A 16727-nucleotide genomic window follows, 5' to 3' on the forward strand; every position below is an offset into this window, starting at 1 on the left:
CTACATTAGGTATTTCTCCTAATGCTATCCCTCCCCTAGCCCTCTACCCCATGATAGGCCCCAGTGTGTGATGTTCCTCTCACTGTGTTCATGTGTTCTCATTGTTGCACTCCCACTTATGAGTGAGAACATGTGGTGTTTGGTTTTCTGTTCCTGTGTTAGTTTGCTGAGTATGATGGTTTCCAGCTTCATCCATGTACCTGCAAAGGACATGAACTCATCCTTTTTTATGGCTGCATAGTTTTCCATGGTGTATATGTGCCCCATTTTCTTTATGCAGTCTATCATTGATGGGCATTTGGATCGGTCCCACGTCTTTGCTGTTGTGAAAAGTGCCGCAATAAACATACGTGTACATGTGTCTTTATAGTAGAATGATTTATAATCCTTTGGGTTTATACCCAGTAATGGAATTGCTAGATCAAATGATATTTCTAGTTGTGGATCCTTGAGAAATTACCACACTGTCTTCGACAATAGTTGAACTAATTTACACTCTCACCAACAGTGTAAAAGCGTTCCTGTTTCTCCACATCCTCTCCAGCATCTGTTGTTTCTGACTTTTTAATGATCACCATTCTAACTAGTGTGAGATGGTATCTCATTGTGGTTTTGATTTGCATTTCTCTAATGACCAGTCATAATGAGCTTTTTTTCGTATGTTTGTTGGCTGCATAAATGTCTTCTTTTGAGAAGTGTCTGTTCATATCCTTTGCCCAGTTTTGATAGGGTTGTTTGTTTTTTTTCTTGTAAATTTGTTTAAGTTCTTTGTAGATTCTGGATATTAGCCCTTGTCAGATGGATAGATTGCAAAAATTTTCTCCCATTCTGTAGGTTGCCTGTTTACTCTGATGATAGTTTCTTTTGCTGTGCAGAAGCTTGAAGGGGGCCAGCCCCTCCACACCTGTGGGTATTTCTCATCAGGTGGGACGAGAGACTGAGAAAACAAATAAGACACAGAGACAAAGTATAGAGAAAGAACAGTGGGCCCAGGAGACGAGCGCTCAGCATATGGAGGTCCCGCACTGGTGCCAGCCTCTGAGATCCCTCAGTATGTATTGATCATTATTTTTACTCTCTTAGTGAGGGGAGTGTAGCAGGGCAACAGGTGGGGAGCAGGTCAGCGGGAAACATGTGAGCAAAGGAATCTGTATCATGAATAAGTTCAAGGAAAGGTACTGTGCCCCGATATACATGTAGGCTAGATTTGTGTTTCTCTTTACCCAAACATCTCAGTGTAGCAAAGAGCAACAGAGCAGTATTGCTGCCAGCATATCTCGCCTCCAGCCGCAGGGCGGTTTTCTCCTATCTCAGAATAGAATGAATGGGAATGGTCAGCTTTACATGGAGACGTTCCATTCCATCAGTGTGTTGTATTCAGGAGGCCCATCTCACATGCAAAGACACACATAGGCTCAAAATAAGGGATGGAGGAAGATTTACGAAGCAAATGGAAAGGAAAAAAAAAAAAGCAGGGGTTGCAATCCTAGTTTCTGATAAAACAGACTGTAAGTTTCTGATAAAACAGACTGTAAACCAACAAACATAAAAAAAAAAAAGACAAACAAGGATATTATATAATGGCAAAGGGTTCAAAGCAACAAGAAGAGTTAACTATCCTAAACATGTATGCACACAATACAGGAGCACCCAAGATTCATAAAGCAAGGCCTTAGAATCATGTGGTTTTTGTCTTTGGTTTTGTTTATGTGGTGAATTACATTGATGGATTTGTGTATGTTGAACCAACCTTGGATCCCAGGGATGAAGCCCACTTGATCATGACAGATAAGCTTTTTGATGTGCTGCTGGAATTGGTTTGCCAGTATTTTATTGAGGATTTTTGCATTGATGTTCATCAGGGACATTGGAGGGCAGTTTTTTTTGTATCTCTGCCAGGTTTTGGTATCAGGATGATGTTGGCTTCATGAAATGACTTAGGGAGGAGTTCCTTCTTTTCAATTGTTTGGAATAGTTTCTGTAGAAATGGTACCAGCTCGTCTTTGTACCTCTGGTAGAATTTAGCTGTAAATTTGTCCTGTCCTGGGCTTTTTTTGGGGGCTGATAGGTTATTTAATTACTGCCTCGGTTTCAGAACTCATTATTGGTCTATTCAAATATTCAGTTTCTTCCTGGTTCAGTCTTGGCAGGGCGTATATGTGTCTAGGAATTTATCCATTTCTCCTAGATTTTCTAGTTTATGTGCATAGAGGTGTTTATAGTATTCTTTGTTGATTGTATTTCTGTGTGGTCAGTGGTGATATCCCCCTTATCATTTCTGATTGTGTCCATGTGATTCTTCCACCTTTTCTTCTTTATTAGTCTACCTAGCAGCTATTTATTATTATTTTTTTTCCAAAAAGACCCAGCTCCTGGATTTGTTGATTTTTTGAAGGGGTTGTCATGTCTCTATCTCCTTTAGTTCTGCTCTGATCTTGGTTATTTCTTGAATTCTGCTAACTTTGGAGTTTGTTTGCTCTTGTTTCTCTAGTTCTTTTAGTTGAGATGTTAGGTTGTTGATTTGAGATCTTACTAGCTTTTTGATGTGTGTTACAGAGATTCTGGTGCATTGCCTCTTTGTTCTCATTAGTTTTAAAGAACTTCTTGATTTCTGCCTTAATTTCATAATTTACCCGGGAGTCATTCAGGAACAGGTTGTTCAATTTCCATGTAGTTGTGTAGTTTTGAGTAAGCTTCTTAATCTTGAGTTCTAATTTGATTGCACTGTGGTCTGAGAGACCATTTGTTATCATTTCAGTTCTTTTGCATTTGCTGAGGAGTGATTTACTTCTAATTATGTTATGAATTTTTGAGTAAGTGCCATGTGGCAAGGAGAAAAATGTATGTTTTGTTATTTTTGGATGGAGAGTTCTGTAGATGTCTATCAGGTCCGCTTGATCCAGAGCTGAGTTCAGGTCCTGAATATCTTTGTTAATTTTCTGTCTTGATGATCTGTCTAATATTGTCAGTGGGATGTTAAAGTCTCTCACTATTATTGTGTGGGAGTCTGAGTCTCTTTGTAGATCTCTAAGAACTTGCTTTATGAATCTAGGTGCTACTCTATTGGGTGCATATATATTTAGGATAGTTAGCGCTCCTTGTTGAATTAAACCCTTTACCATATATAATGCCCTTCTTTGTCTTTTTTGATCTTTGTTGGTTTAAAGTCTGTTTTGTCAGAAACTAGAATTGTGACCCCTGCTTTTTTCTGTTTTCCATTTGCTTGGTAAATTTTCCTTCATCCCTTTATTTTGGGCCTATATGTGTCTTTGCATGTAAGATGGGTCTCTTGAAGATAGCATCCAGATGGATCTTGACTATCCAGCTTGCCATTCTGTGTCTTTTAGTTAGGGCATTTAGGCCATTTACACTTAAGGTTAATATTGTTATGTGTGAATTTGATCCTGTCATCATGAAGCTAGCTGGTTTTTTTTGCAGACTTGTTTATGTGGTTGCTTCGTTGTATCACTGATTTGTGTACTTCAGTGGATTTCTGTAGTGGTTGGTAATGATTTTTCCTTTCCATATTTAGTGTTTCCTTCAGGAGCTCTTGAAAGGCAGGCCTAGTGGTGATGAAGTCCCTCAGCATTTGCTTGTCTGAAAAGGATCTTATTTCTCCTTTGCTTATTAAGCTTAGTTTGGCCAGATATGAAATTCTGGGTTGGAAGTTCTTTTAAGAATGTTGAATATTGGCCCCTAATCTCTTCTGGCTTATAGGGTTTCCACTGAGGGTTCTGCTTTTGGTCTGATGGACTTCTTTTTGTAGGTGACCTGGCCTTTCTCTCTGGCTGCCCTTAACATTTTTTCTTTCATTTTGACCTTGGAGAATCTGATGATTACATGTCTTGGGGTTGATCTTCTCGTAGAGTATCTTACTGGGGTTCCCTGAATTTCCTGAATTTGAAGGTTGGCTTGTCTTGCTAGGTTGAGGAAGTTCTCCTGGATGAGATCCTGAAGTATGTTTTCCAGCTTGTTTCCAATTTCCCTGTCTCTTTCAGGTACTCCAGTCAGTTGTAGGTTCGGTCCTTTTCCACAATCCCGTATTTCTCAGAGGTTTTGTTTATCGTCTTTTATTTTTTCCTTTTTCTGAGACAGTCTCGCTCTGTCGCCCAGGCTAGAGTGCCATGGTGCAATCTTGGTTTACCGCAATCTCTGCCTTCCGGGTTCAAGTGATTCTTGTGCCTCACCCTCCTGAGTAGCTGGAATTATAGGTGCATGCCACCATGCTTGGCTACTTTTTGTATTTTTAGTAGAGACAGGGTTTTGCCATGTTGGCCAGGCCGGTCTTGAACTCCTGACCTCAGGTGATCTGCCTGCCTTGGCCTCCCAAAGTGCTGGGATTGCAGGTGTGAGCCACTGTACTCAGTCTCATTCTTTTTTCTCTATTCTTGTCTTCCCGTCCTATTTTGGAAAGATAGTCTTCCAGCTCTGAGATTCTTTCCTCTGCTTGGTCTACTTTGCTATTGATACTTGTGATTGCATTGTGAATTTCTTATATTGTGTTTTTCAGCTCCATCAGGTCATTTATGTTCCTCTCTAAACTGGCTATTCTCATTATCACCTCCTGTGTTGTTTTATCATGATTCTAAGCTTCTTTGCATTGGGTCAGAACGTGCTCCTTTAGCTCAGCGAAGATTTTTATTACCCATTTTCTGAAACCTACTTCTGTCAATTCATTCATCTCAGCCTCAGCCCAGTTCTGTACCCATGCTGGAGAGTCATCTAGAGGAGAAGAGGCACTCCGGATTTTTGAGTTTTCAGCATTTTTGCATTGATTCTTTCTCATCTTTGTGGGCTTATCTACCTTCTATCTTTGAGGTTGCTGACCTTTGAATGGTGTTTTTGTGGGGTCTTTGTTGTTGTTGTAGTTATTGCTTTCTGTTTGTTTGTTTTTATTTTAACAGGCCACTCTTCCATAGGGCTGCTGTGGTTTGCTGGGGTTTCATTCCAGACCCTAGTCTCCTTGGTCCTCCCACACCTGGAGATATTACCAGTGAAGGCTGTGAAACAGCAAAGATGCCTGCTCTTTCTTCTTGGAGCTTTGTCCCCGGGGCGCACTGACTGGATGTTGGCCTGAATGCTCCTGTAGAAGGTGTCTGGAGCCCCCTACTGGGAGTTCTCACCCAGTCAGGAGGAACAGGATCAGGGACCCACTTAAAGAAGCAGTCTAGCTGCCCTTTGGCTGAGTGGGTGTGCTGTGCTGAGGGGAATCTCCTTGTGCACACTGCCTGGACTCTCCAGAGCCAGCAGGCTGGAAAGACTAAATTGGCTGAACTGCAAATACAGTCACCACTTCTCGCCCTGCCCCGCCCTCCACCCCCTTTTGGTGGCTCAGTCCCAGGGAGTGATCAGAGATCTGTTCATATAACTCTGGCTAGTATAGCTGAAATTCCTGCAGGGAGGCCCCACCTAGTGAGGAGGGATGAAGCAGGGTCCCACTTAGAGAAACAGTCTGACCGCAGTCTGCTGTGTTATGGAAAACTCTTCCCATTCCAGACCTCCTGGACTCCCCAGAGAAGCTGGCAGGCTAGCACCACAGAGATGGCAGCTGCCTCCGCCCTCAAGCCCCCCAGGAACTTGGTTCATTTCAGGCAGTCTCCAGCCTCCTGCCACTGGCCAGCTGGAATTCCAAGCCAGTGGTTGTTAACATGTGAGGTGCCATGGGAATGGGGCCTGCAGAACGATGCTGCTTGGCCCCCTGGATTCAGTCCCTTTCCTAGGGGAAGGCGTGGATGGATTTCTCGCTTTGCTGGAATTCCCAGGGCCAGAGTATGCAAAATTCCTGGGTCTCTCTGCATGCCTGAGCCACTCTGCTGAGACTCCGCATAGCGTTATGCTGTGGACCCAAGGTCCTGGTGGTGTGGGCTCACGAGGGGATCTCCTGATCTGCAGGTTGCAAAGATCCATGGGAAAAACATGATTTCCTGGGTGGGGTCACACACTGCCTCCCTTGGCTGGGGGTAGGGCCTCCCCTGGCTTCAGGAGGGGCCATCTCCCCACCCTGCTTTTCCTCACTCTCTGTGGGTTGAGCCATCCACCTGGTGAGTCCCAGTGTGAGAACCTGGATACCTCAGTTGAAGTTTCAGAATTTCATTTGCTGTTTTCATTCTTCTCTGTCATAGCCACTGACTGCAGCTGCTTCTGGTACAGTATTGTTAACTATGTTCAGAATTCACCAGTTTTTCCACTCAAGTTCATTTTTTCTGGTCCAGGATCCAACTCAGCATCCCACATTGCAATAATTGTCATGTCTTGTTAGTTCTCTTTAGTTTGTGATGATTCCTTAGGTTTTTCTTTTTTTTTTTCTTTTTTTTTTCACAATCTTGGTACTTTTGAAGAATACTGGTCAGTTATTTTGTAGAATCTCAAGTTGGGTTTGACTTATGATTTCTCATGATTAGAGCAAGGTTATACATTTTTGGTAAGACTAGCTACGTGTTCCCTTTTTAGCAAATATCATATCAGAGGTACGTGATATCAATATGCATTATTCTTAGTGAAATTAACGTAGGTCATTTGGTTAATGTGGTCTCTGCTGTGTTTTTCTACTATGTAATTACTCCTCTTCCCTTTGTAGTTAATAAATATCGGCCGGGCGCGGTGGCTCAAGCCTGTAATCCCAGCACTTTGGGAGGCCGAGACGAGCGGATCACGAGGTCAGGAGATCGAGACCATCCTGGCTAACACGGTGAAACCCCGTCTCTACTAAAAAATACAAAAAAAAAACTAGCCAGGTGAAGTGGCAGGCGCCTGTAGTCCCAGCTACTCGGGAGGCTGAGGCAGGAGAATGGCGTAAACCCGGGAGGCGGAGCTTGCAGTGAGCTGAGATCCGGCCACTGCACTCCAGCCTGGGTGACAGAGCGAGACTGCGTCTCAAAAAAAAAAAAAAAAAAAAAAAAAAAATCTTGGGGAGGAATTTACTTTGAGACTTCGCAAATATACTGTTTCTGCTCAAATTTTTGCCCACTGATTTTAGTATCCATCTTGTCTGCAACAATTATGGCTGTGGTGCTCTGATAGTGATTTTCTGTTTTCCCCATTCTTTCTACATTTATTGATTGGAATGTTTCTTATGGAAGAGCTATGTCTTTCTCTCCTCTTTTATTTATTTAATTACTTGCTTATATCTGTATGGAGTTATGGATATTTATTTTATTACTGGATTATAATCCAATACTAGTTTTATTTATTTGATTGCTCAAATTGTTCCCTCCTGGGTCATTGAGAACTCTTTCAGGTTAGTTCTTGGAACCTTTTGACATGCTTATCCTTTTTTGAGAACTTTCTTACTTTCTGACACTGTAAAAGGGTCCAGGCTTATCTTATATTTTCCCTGCCCCAGCCCTAGAATGAACCACTTTTTCAGGAAGCCCTGGTTTATTGCAAAATGATGTTCAAAACCAAGATCCAGGTGTTCAGTGTGCTCATTGCTACTGATATGTTTATCTTATTAGTGGATAGATCTAGGATTTCTGTGTATATACTAACCCATGCGTATACCTATATCTATTTCTGAATCTATATGTACACATACACGTGTATAAAGAAACCATGAGTTTCATCCAATACCACAGGGTTCATTCTAGCCTTCTTCTTTACTCTAATTGTAGTTTATTTCGTTGACGATAAGAAATCTGACTCTATCTACAACATGTTTGCTTATTTGTTCAACCCTAATCTACACATATAGTTGTTTTGGAATTGCTAACCCATACTTCTGTTACTATTTGACTTTTTATTTTTTATTTTTTTTGAAATGGAGGTACCGATTGACTTTGTTTTGTTTTTGTGTTTTTTTTTTTGAGATGGAGTCCTCCTCTGTTGCCCAGCTGGAGTGCAGTGGCACAATCTTGGCTCACTGCAGCCTCCACCTCCCAGGTTCAAGAGATTCTTCTGCCTTAGCCTCCCGAGTAACTGAGACTTACAGGCACCTGCCACCATGCCCGGCTAATTTTTGTATTTTTGGTAGAGACGGGGTTTCACCACAGTGGCCAAGGTGGTCTTGAGCTCCTGACCTCAAGTGATCCTCCTACTTTAACCTCCTAAAGTGCTGGGATTACAGGTGTGAGCCACTGTGCCTGGCCTCTGATTGACTTTTAATTTGTAATTCTGGAGAACTGTTAGGAAAAGCAACATACCAGGAGATGGATTTTGATAGTGATAACTTTTATCAGTTTAATTAACTTAGGTATCATTCCTATCAACTTTTCCTTGTATAATTACTATTTTATTACTTTGCCTCATGTAAAGTACTAAAGATATTTAAGACTGGCATTATAGCATATCATCAACTAATTCGCCTGAGTATGATCATAAGAAAATATTAAACATCTTTTCTGGTGAAAAGATCTGAAAACCACAGATTGTTGTAGTAACTTTGAGGTGACGTCTATTCAATGTTTCTTAAAAATATATTTTTTTCTGAACACAAAAGAGGTGTATTTTCAGAAGAAAAAGTCACACATTACAGAAATAAATGAAACATACAGAAATTCCTCATAACCCTTTATGACAACCACTGTGCACCCACATATACCAGATAACTGTTCAATGCTTTTTTAAACTTGAACATTTCATCATATTTTTTGAGGTTTACTTTTGTAAATTTGCCAAAATGATAGAGAAACGGCCAAATCCCACATCTGGGAAAACTGATACAGACGTTAGAAGAAATGGTGGGATTTTGATACTATTAAGGTATTTTTCTGGCCACGGTACTAGGCAATGCGTGACTGCACCCAAACCATAGCTGGTATCTTTATGAGTTTCCCAAGAGAAGTACTGGTATGTGCATAATGCCCAGTGACAAGTGAAAAACAAGGAATTAGGAGATACTTCTTCCCGGCATCTCTTTCAGCCACCAAATGACCACAGCTTGGTGCCTTATATGAAGTATAATTTGGAACCAGTCTCATCCTGCAGTCATATCTCATTAATGAGTAAACACATCTCAGATGTTTCATTCTGCAATTTTTTTTTTTTTTTTGAGATGGAGTCTAGCTCTGTTGCCCAGGCTGGAGTGCAGTGGTGCAATCTCGGCTCACCGCAACCTTTGCAAGCTCCACCTCCCGAGTTCAAGTGATTCTCCTGCCTCAACCTCCCAGGTAGCTGGAATTACAAGTGTGAGCCAGCATGCCTGGCTAATTTTTGTATTTTTTAGTAGAGATGAGGTTTCACCATGTTGGCCAGGCTGGTCTTGAACACCCAACCTCAAGTGATCCACACACTTCGGCCTCCCAAAGTACTGGGATTACAGGTGTGAGCCACTGCACCTGGCCTACAAATGCTTATTGTGTGTCTTCTTTCACCAAGTTAGGTACTGGGGGTATTAAAATGAATGAAAGTTGGTTATTACCATAAGGAACTTTAAGGGGAGAAACACAGATAAGTCAATAATTGTAATATAACATGAATAGTGTGGTTTAGGAGTGCAGAGGTGGGAGGGACCCCTGCTTGGAACTTTACAGGGGAGAGGGTATTTAAACTACCCTTTAGTACCTGGCTTTTCTCTGTGCCATCACTTGACAATGAATTTTTTCAGTCCTGTGCTTATTGAAGTAGTTTTCCAAACTGCATTTTGTCATCTGTTCAATTCCCTTTTAATGAATTTCTTTATATTTTTAACATGTCTGTCTGCTCATTTTATTCCTTTCCTGGAGAACTTCAATGCTTGTATCTTAGGTAAAGAAAGGAGTTCAGAATCTTTTATGTAACATCCATGTCCTGCAGGTCGGTCCTCAGCCTGTCCACTCATCTCTTCCTCCTTCACACACCCCTTTCTCCAGCTGCACTGAATTGCTCCCCCAAAACAGGTGCTTTTTAATGTTTGGCTCTATGCCTTTGTTCTGTTATTCTTTCTCTGGGAAAAGCTCCTCCCTCTTCTCTGCTGTCTGCAATCGTACTCTATTTCAAGGTCCAGCTCAAGTTCCATTTCTTATGGAAACCATTTCTTATCTTTCTAGCTGTCTCCCACGTTTGAATAGTTTCTTCTAACTCCTCACTTTGTCTTTTTTCTCTACTATATTGTTAGCTTCCTGTGGGCCAGCCTCTTCATATTTCTTCTGGTATCTTTAACCACATATCCTTAATTACTTTTAGTCATTTTATACTGAGGAATTTTATGAATGTTTTGGCTTTAACCTTTTGCTTCTGGACCCTTTTTAGACCCTCAGGTTTGTTTATTTATCTCCAAATGTTTTAATTCTAGTGCTAGGTCTTCTGGGATCTAGGGCAGCTAGATAGAGCTGTGTGTTAAAACTTTTCATTGAACATTAACTGCTTATATGGACTCAGTCAAATGTATTGATTAAAGGCATACATTTTGGAATCAGACAGAACCATGCTATAGCCCCAACTCTGTTTTCTCTTGAAAAAGTTACTTAACCCTTCTAAGCCTTAGTTTCATCATCTTAAAGTTAGGCTAAAAATACTACCCCCTGCTGTCAGGTTTTGTGAGAATCAAATAAAGTATTTAGCATAGTGCCTAAAATATTAAATTGTGCATTAAATGTTAAATTCTTTTTCTTTACCTGTCCTTTCTCTTCCTCTCCCTTCTCCTTTTCCTCCCCTCTTTTATTTTTACTCCCTTATCCCACTTCCTTTTTATTCTCCATGAAATATCATTACTGTTTATGAAATTAGTCTGGTTTGCTAATATCCAGCTTCTTTTAGGGTTTTTTTTTTTAGATTCAGAAGTTATGGGCAAATTAATAATTTTCCATGTGTTAATGCTGCAGGTCACCATAAATAAATTGCCTCGTGATGGGAATTTTGTCATTCTGGTACTTTCAGTAGTACTCAATTCTTAGCTGTATATAGGTGTTGCATTGATGAAAACCACTTTTTTAGGGGGAAGGCATCAAAATCAGTGGCTTATTTGTGGCACTATTGTATTATCTTATATAGTAATGTAATACTAATCTAAATGTTAATATATTTTATCTAATTTATAGCATGGAATTTCTTTTTTGAGATGGAGTTTCGCTCTTGTTGCCCAGGCTGGAGTGCAATGGCGCGATCTCGGCTCACCACAACCTCTGCCTCCCAGGTTCAAGCAATTCTGCTGCCTGAGCCTCCTGAATACCTGGGATTACAGGCATACACCACCATGTACGGCTAATTTTGTTTTGTTTTCTTTTTTTTAGACGGAGTCTTGCTCTGTCGCTCAGACTGGAGTGCAGTGGCACGATCTTGGCTCACTGCAAGCTCCGCCTCCCGGGTTCACGCCATTCTCCTGCCTCAGCCTCCCGAGTAGCTGGGACTACAGGTGCCCACCACCACACCCAGCTAATTTTTTTTGTATTTTTAGTGGAGACGGGGTTTCGCCATGTTGAGGCTGGTCTCGAACTCCTGACCTCAGGTGATCTGCCCGCCTTGGCCTCCCAAAGTGCTGGGATTACAGGTGTGAGCCACCGCGCCCGGCAGCAAAGAAAAATTTTAACTCTCAAAATCAGTGGCTTATTCATAGCACTATTGTATTCTCTTATGTAGTAATGTAATACTAACCTAAATCTTAATATATTTTCTTTACTTTGTAGCAGAGAAAATTTTTAGCTCTCTTTTTGCTTTTTTGAGAAAATGGACATTGATGTAAAATGAGGACGTATGCTCCCCCCAATAAAGCAAGTATACAAAAATCTGTGTTTTAAAATATAGACAGTTTTTAGATAAGAGAAGGAGATGAGAGAGTAGGCAAAATAGTTGTGTTTCCCGATAACATTGTCTTCTCATTCTATTCTGTGCAGAAGTATCTCTACCTTAACCTTTGATTCCTGCTTGTAAGGATGGGTGTTCACGCAGCCAGTGAATAAGGAGCAGAGGATTCTGCTACATGAGGACCTGGAGGCTCAGATAGAGTAAATCATGTGGACATTCTTTATTTGCCTAGTCATTATTTATTCAATATCTAGTACCCGGTAAATGCACAGCTGGGATCATACAAAAATGATTAAGAAATTGTTTCCTTTAAACATATAGTGAATTAAGTTTGAGAGAAAACATGTCTAAGTAATATTTAAGACAAACTGTGGAAACATAAAATAATAGTTTGCAGAGGAAAGAGTGATTAAATTCATTTGCTGTTAAGAAAGCTGTTTGCTATATTTTATATTTGTTTATATTTCTATAAAAAGAAAGGAAGTAAATAATAGGTTAACTGAACTCTCAGTCTTAGTTGATCCATAACTGTCATCCCAGTTTTAGTAGGTGCTTTTCTAGCTGCTGTACATATTTATCTCTCTAGACATGAGACTTTTGTTTTCTAGGCATCTGGCCTCTTGGAAGCTTTCTTAATTATAACACTCACTAAAACTTTCTTTTTTTTTTTTTTTTTAACTTTTATTTTAGTTTCAGGGGTATATGTGCAGTTTGGATCTATAGATAAATTGTGTGTCGTAGGGTTTTATGTACATATTATTTTATCATGCAGGTAAGTAGCATAGTATCTACTAGGTAATTTCTTGATCCTCACCCTCCTCCCACCCTCCACCCTCAATTAGGCCTCAATGTCTATTGCTTCCTTCTTTGCATCCATGTATACTCAGTGTTTAGCTCCCACTTATAAATGAGAATATGCAGTGTTTGGTTTTCTGTTCTTGTGTTAGTTCACTTAGGATAATGGCCTCCAGCTTCATGTTGCTATAAAGGACATTATTTTGTTCTTTTTTATGGCTGCATAATATTCCATGGTGTATATGAACCACATTTTCTTTATCCAGTCTACCACTGATGCTCATTTAGGTTGATTCCATCTCTTTCCTCTGGTGAATAGGGCTGCAGTGAACATATATGTACATGGGTCTTGTATGGTAGAACAATTTATATTCCTTTGGGTACATACCCAATAATGGGATTGCTGGATGGAATGGTAATTCTGTTTTAAGTTATTTGAGAAATTGCTAAACTGCTTTCCACAGTGGCCGAGCTAATTTACATTCCCACCAGCAGTATGTAAGCGTTCCCTTTTATCTGCAGCCTTACCAGCATCTTTTGATTTTTTTTTTTGACATTTTAGTAGTAGCCATTCTTACTGGTGTGAGATGCTATCCCATTGTGATTTTGATTTGCATTTCTCTGGTGATTAGTGATGTTGAGCATTTTTTCATATGCTTCTTTGCCGTGTATATGTCTTCTTTTGAAAAATGTCTGTTTATGTCTTTTGCTCACGTTTTAATGGTTTTTTTTTTTTGCGCTCGTAGATTCAAGTTTCTTATAGATTCTGAATATTAGACCTTTGTCAGAGGCATAGTTTGCAAATATTTTCTCCTATTTTGTGAGTTGTCTGTTTACTCTGTTGATAAGTTTCTTTTGCTTTGCAGAAGCTTTTTAGTTTAATTACGTCCCGTTTGTCAATTTTAATTTTTGTTGTAGTTGCTTTTAGCATCTTCATCATAAAATCTTTGCCAGTGCCTACATCTATAGTGGTGTTTTCTAGTTTATCTTTCAGGATTTTTATAATTTTAGGTTTTACATTGAAGTTTTTAATCCATCTTGGAGTTGATTTTTGTATATGGTGTAAGGAAGAGGTCTAGTTTCAGTCTTCTACATACAGCTAGCTACTTATCCCAGCACCATTTATTGAATAGGGAATCCATTCTCCATTGTTTGTTTTTGTCAGCTTTGTTGAAGATCAGAGGGTTGTAGGTATGTGGCTTTATTTTACTCTGTACCATTAATCTGTATGTCTTTTTTTGTACTAATACCATGCTGTTTTGGTTACTGTACCATTATAGTATAGTTTGAAGTCTGGTAATGTGTTTGCTCCAGCTTTGTTGCTTTTGCTTATAATTGCAGTTGTTATTTAGGCTCTTTTTTGGTTCCATATGAACTTTAGAGTAGTTTTTTTTTTTTTTTTTTTTTTCTAATTCTGTGAAGAATGTCATTGGTAGTTTGATAGAACTAGGATTGAATCTGTATATTGCTTTGGGCAGTATGGTCATTTTAACAATGTTGACTCTTCCTATCCATGAGCTTGGGATGCTTTTCCATTTGTTTGTGTCATCTCTGTTTTCTTTGAGCAGTGCTTTGTGATTCTTATTGTAGAGATTTTTTTACCTCCTTGGTTAGCTATATTCCTAAGTATTTTATTCTTTTTGGGTCTATTGTGAGTGGGATTGTGTTCTTGATTTGGCACTCAGCTTGGATATTATTGGTGTACAGAAATGCCACGGATTTTTTTACATCGATTTTGTATCCTGAAACTTTGCAGAAGTTGTTTATTAGATCTAGGAACTTTTGGGCAGACTATGGGGTTTTCTAGGTAAAAAGGAATATTGTCTGCAAACAGATAGTTTGACTTTCTCTCTTCCTATTTGGACGTTTTTTATTTATTTCCCTTGCCTGATTTCTCTGGCCAGGACTTTCAATACTGTGTTAAATAGGAGTGGTGAGAGTGGGCAGAGTTGTCATGTTTCAGTTCTCAAGGGGAATGCTTTTGCCCATTCGGTGTGATGTTGGCTGTGTGTTTGGCATAGATGGCTCTTATAATTTTGAGGTAAGTTCCTTTAGTGCCTAGTTTGTTGAGAGTTTTTAACATGAAGGGAGGCTAGATTTTATTGAAAGCCTTTTCTGCATCTATTGATATGATCATGTGGTTTTTGTTTTTAGTTCTCTTCGTGTGATGAATCACATTTATTAATTTGCATATATTGAACCACTCTTGCATCCCAAGGATAAAACCTACTTGATCAGATTGCAGTGGATTTGTTTTTGATGTGCTGCTGGATTCGTTTTGCTAATATTTTTTTGAGGATTTTTGCATTTATGCTCATCAAGGATATTGGCCTGTGGTTTCCATTTCTTCTAGGTTTTCTAGTTTATGTGCATGGAGATGTTCTTAATCTCCTTTTTTTTTTTTTGGTCTTTCTGTGGGGTTGGTGTTAATGTTATCTTTGTCATTTCTGATTCTTTATTTTTCTTTGTTAGTCTAGCCAGTGGTTTTTTTTTTTTTTTTTTTTTTTTTTTTTGAGATGGAGTCTTGCTCTGTCACCCAGGCTGGAGTGCAGTGGCGTGATCTTGGCTCACTGCAAGCTCTGCCTCCTGGGTTCATGCCATTCTTCTGCCTCAGCCTCTGGAGTAGCTGGGACTACAGGCGCCCACCACCACGCCTGGCTAATTTTGTTTTTGTATTTTTAGTAGAGATGGAGTTTCACCGTGTTAGCTAGGATGGTCTTGATCTCCTGACTTCGTGATCTTCCCGCCTTGGCCTCCCAAAGTGCTGGAACTACAGGCATGAGCCACTGTGCCCGGATGCCAGTGTTCTGTCTTATTTATTCTTTCAAATAACCAACTTCTGGTTTCACATGAAAACTTCTATTAATTATAGACCTAGTAGGAACAAACATATCTAGGCCAGTGATATAATTATTTTGATTACATACTGCAGTTGATTTTAAAAAATTAGGGTGGATTTTAATAGGTAGGCTTATTTTTCTCTAATTACATACACTTATTATATATTAGTATATGATGCACCTCATAAAACAAACACAAAACTAGATATCAAAAAAGGAAGAAGTATTGGTGAGATAAAATCTTTAAAAATGTTTTGGTCAGTAATGATAGTATAGTGGAGTCTCACTACTATTATTCATTATCTCAAAGCACAATAAATATTTAGGGTGAGATTCCCTGTTAAGGATAGTAAGATTCAAGTCCACAGTTCAAATAAACTTGATAATTTCTTCACTGCTCTAGGCATGCCCTCCGGGACACAGGTCTCTGAAACTCTCATCTAAAGACATTTATTCTTGGGAGTGTCTCTGAATCTATTCCGTTGTGGGAGGCTGCCCAATTTGCAAAAAGAAAAAAAAAGTATATATGTATATTTAAAACAGATATATATTGTATATATCACTGTTGTAGGATAGGACAACTTCACACTGTGATTAAAAAATCACAACAGTGGCCGGGTGCAATGGCTCATGCCTGTAATCCCAGCAGTTTGTGAGGCTGAGGCGGGCGGATCATGAGGTCAGGAGTTCGAGACCAGCCTTGCCAACATGGTGAAACCCCATCTTTACTAAAAATATAAAAATTAGCCAGGCATGGTGGCACACACCTGTAATCCCAGCTACTTGGGAGACTGAGGCAGGAGAATTGCTTAAACCTGAGAGGCAGAGGTTGCAGTGAGCTGAAATCGGGCCACTGCACTCCAGTCTGGGTGACAGAGCAAGACTGTGTCTCAGAAAAAAAAAAAAAAAAAAAGAAAAATCGTAACGGTGTTTTTTTTTTCTAAGTCTATCCTTCCTCTACTCCTAAAGCCAGTTATAAGAGAATGTAGTAAGGAAAACAATTTTGCAGGGTATGGGAATATTATTGTTATTTGTACTTGAAGCAGTCAGACATGGAAGGTGTTACCTACCTCTATTTTGGAGATGAAAATGTATTATAATGTTAATAATGTAAAGCTGTTTCTACTTTTGTTGGTTATGTTGAATATATAGTTTCAGAAATTTGAAAATGACTTTATCTTATAGATCACTTTAGTTTCTTTAGAATGACAGCAGAGGGCACTATGGTATTTAGTTTTCCAAAGTCAGTTTTAAAATTGAAAAATTGTTGCCATTTTTATGTGTAATGCAGTGAATCTATTCAACTAGTTGAATGAAAAGCTATGAAACTTTTTGTTCTTTGCTTTTTCACTCTGTTGGGAGTACAAAAATTTTGTTGAGTATTAGTAAATTTGAGGTGCACTGTTTTTCTGGGTTCCACATTTGCTTTTGTTTAGT

The 16727-nt window shown here is 39.4% G+C and overlaps 1 protein-coding gene across 1 annotated transcript in view; it reads left to right on the forward strand.

Annotated features, from left to right (window-relative positions):
* DTWD2 (DTW domain containing 2) overlaps window positions 1–16727 on the forward strand; it is a 162569-nt gene that overhangs the window by 13621 nt on the left and 132221 nt on the right. The window contains 1 exon segment of the mRNA XM_011972856.1: window positions 517–543. Within this exon segment, the coding sequence (XP_011828246.1) occupies window positions 517–543 (27 nt within the window).

Source organism: Mandrillus leucophaeus, unplaced genomic scaffold (assembly GCF_000951045.1).
Source record: "Mandrillus leucophaeus isolate KB7577 unplaced genomic scaffold, Mleu.le_1.0 Scaffold131, whole genome shotgun sequence".
NCBI classification, from domain to species: Eukaryota; Metazoa; Chordata; class Mammalia; order Primates; family Cercopithecidae; genus Mandrillus; species Mandrillus leucophaeus.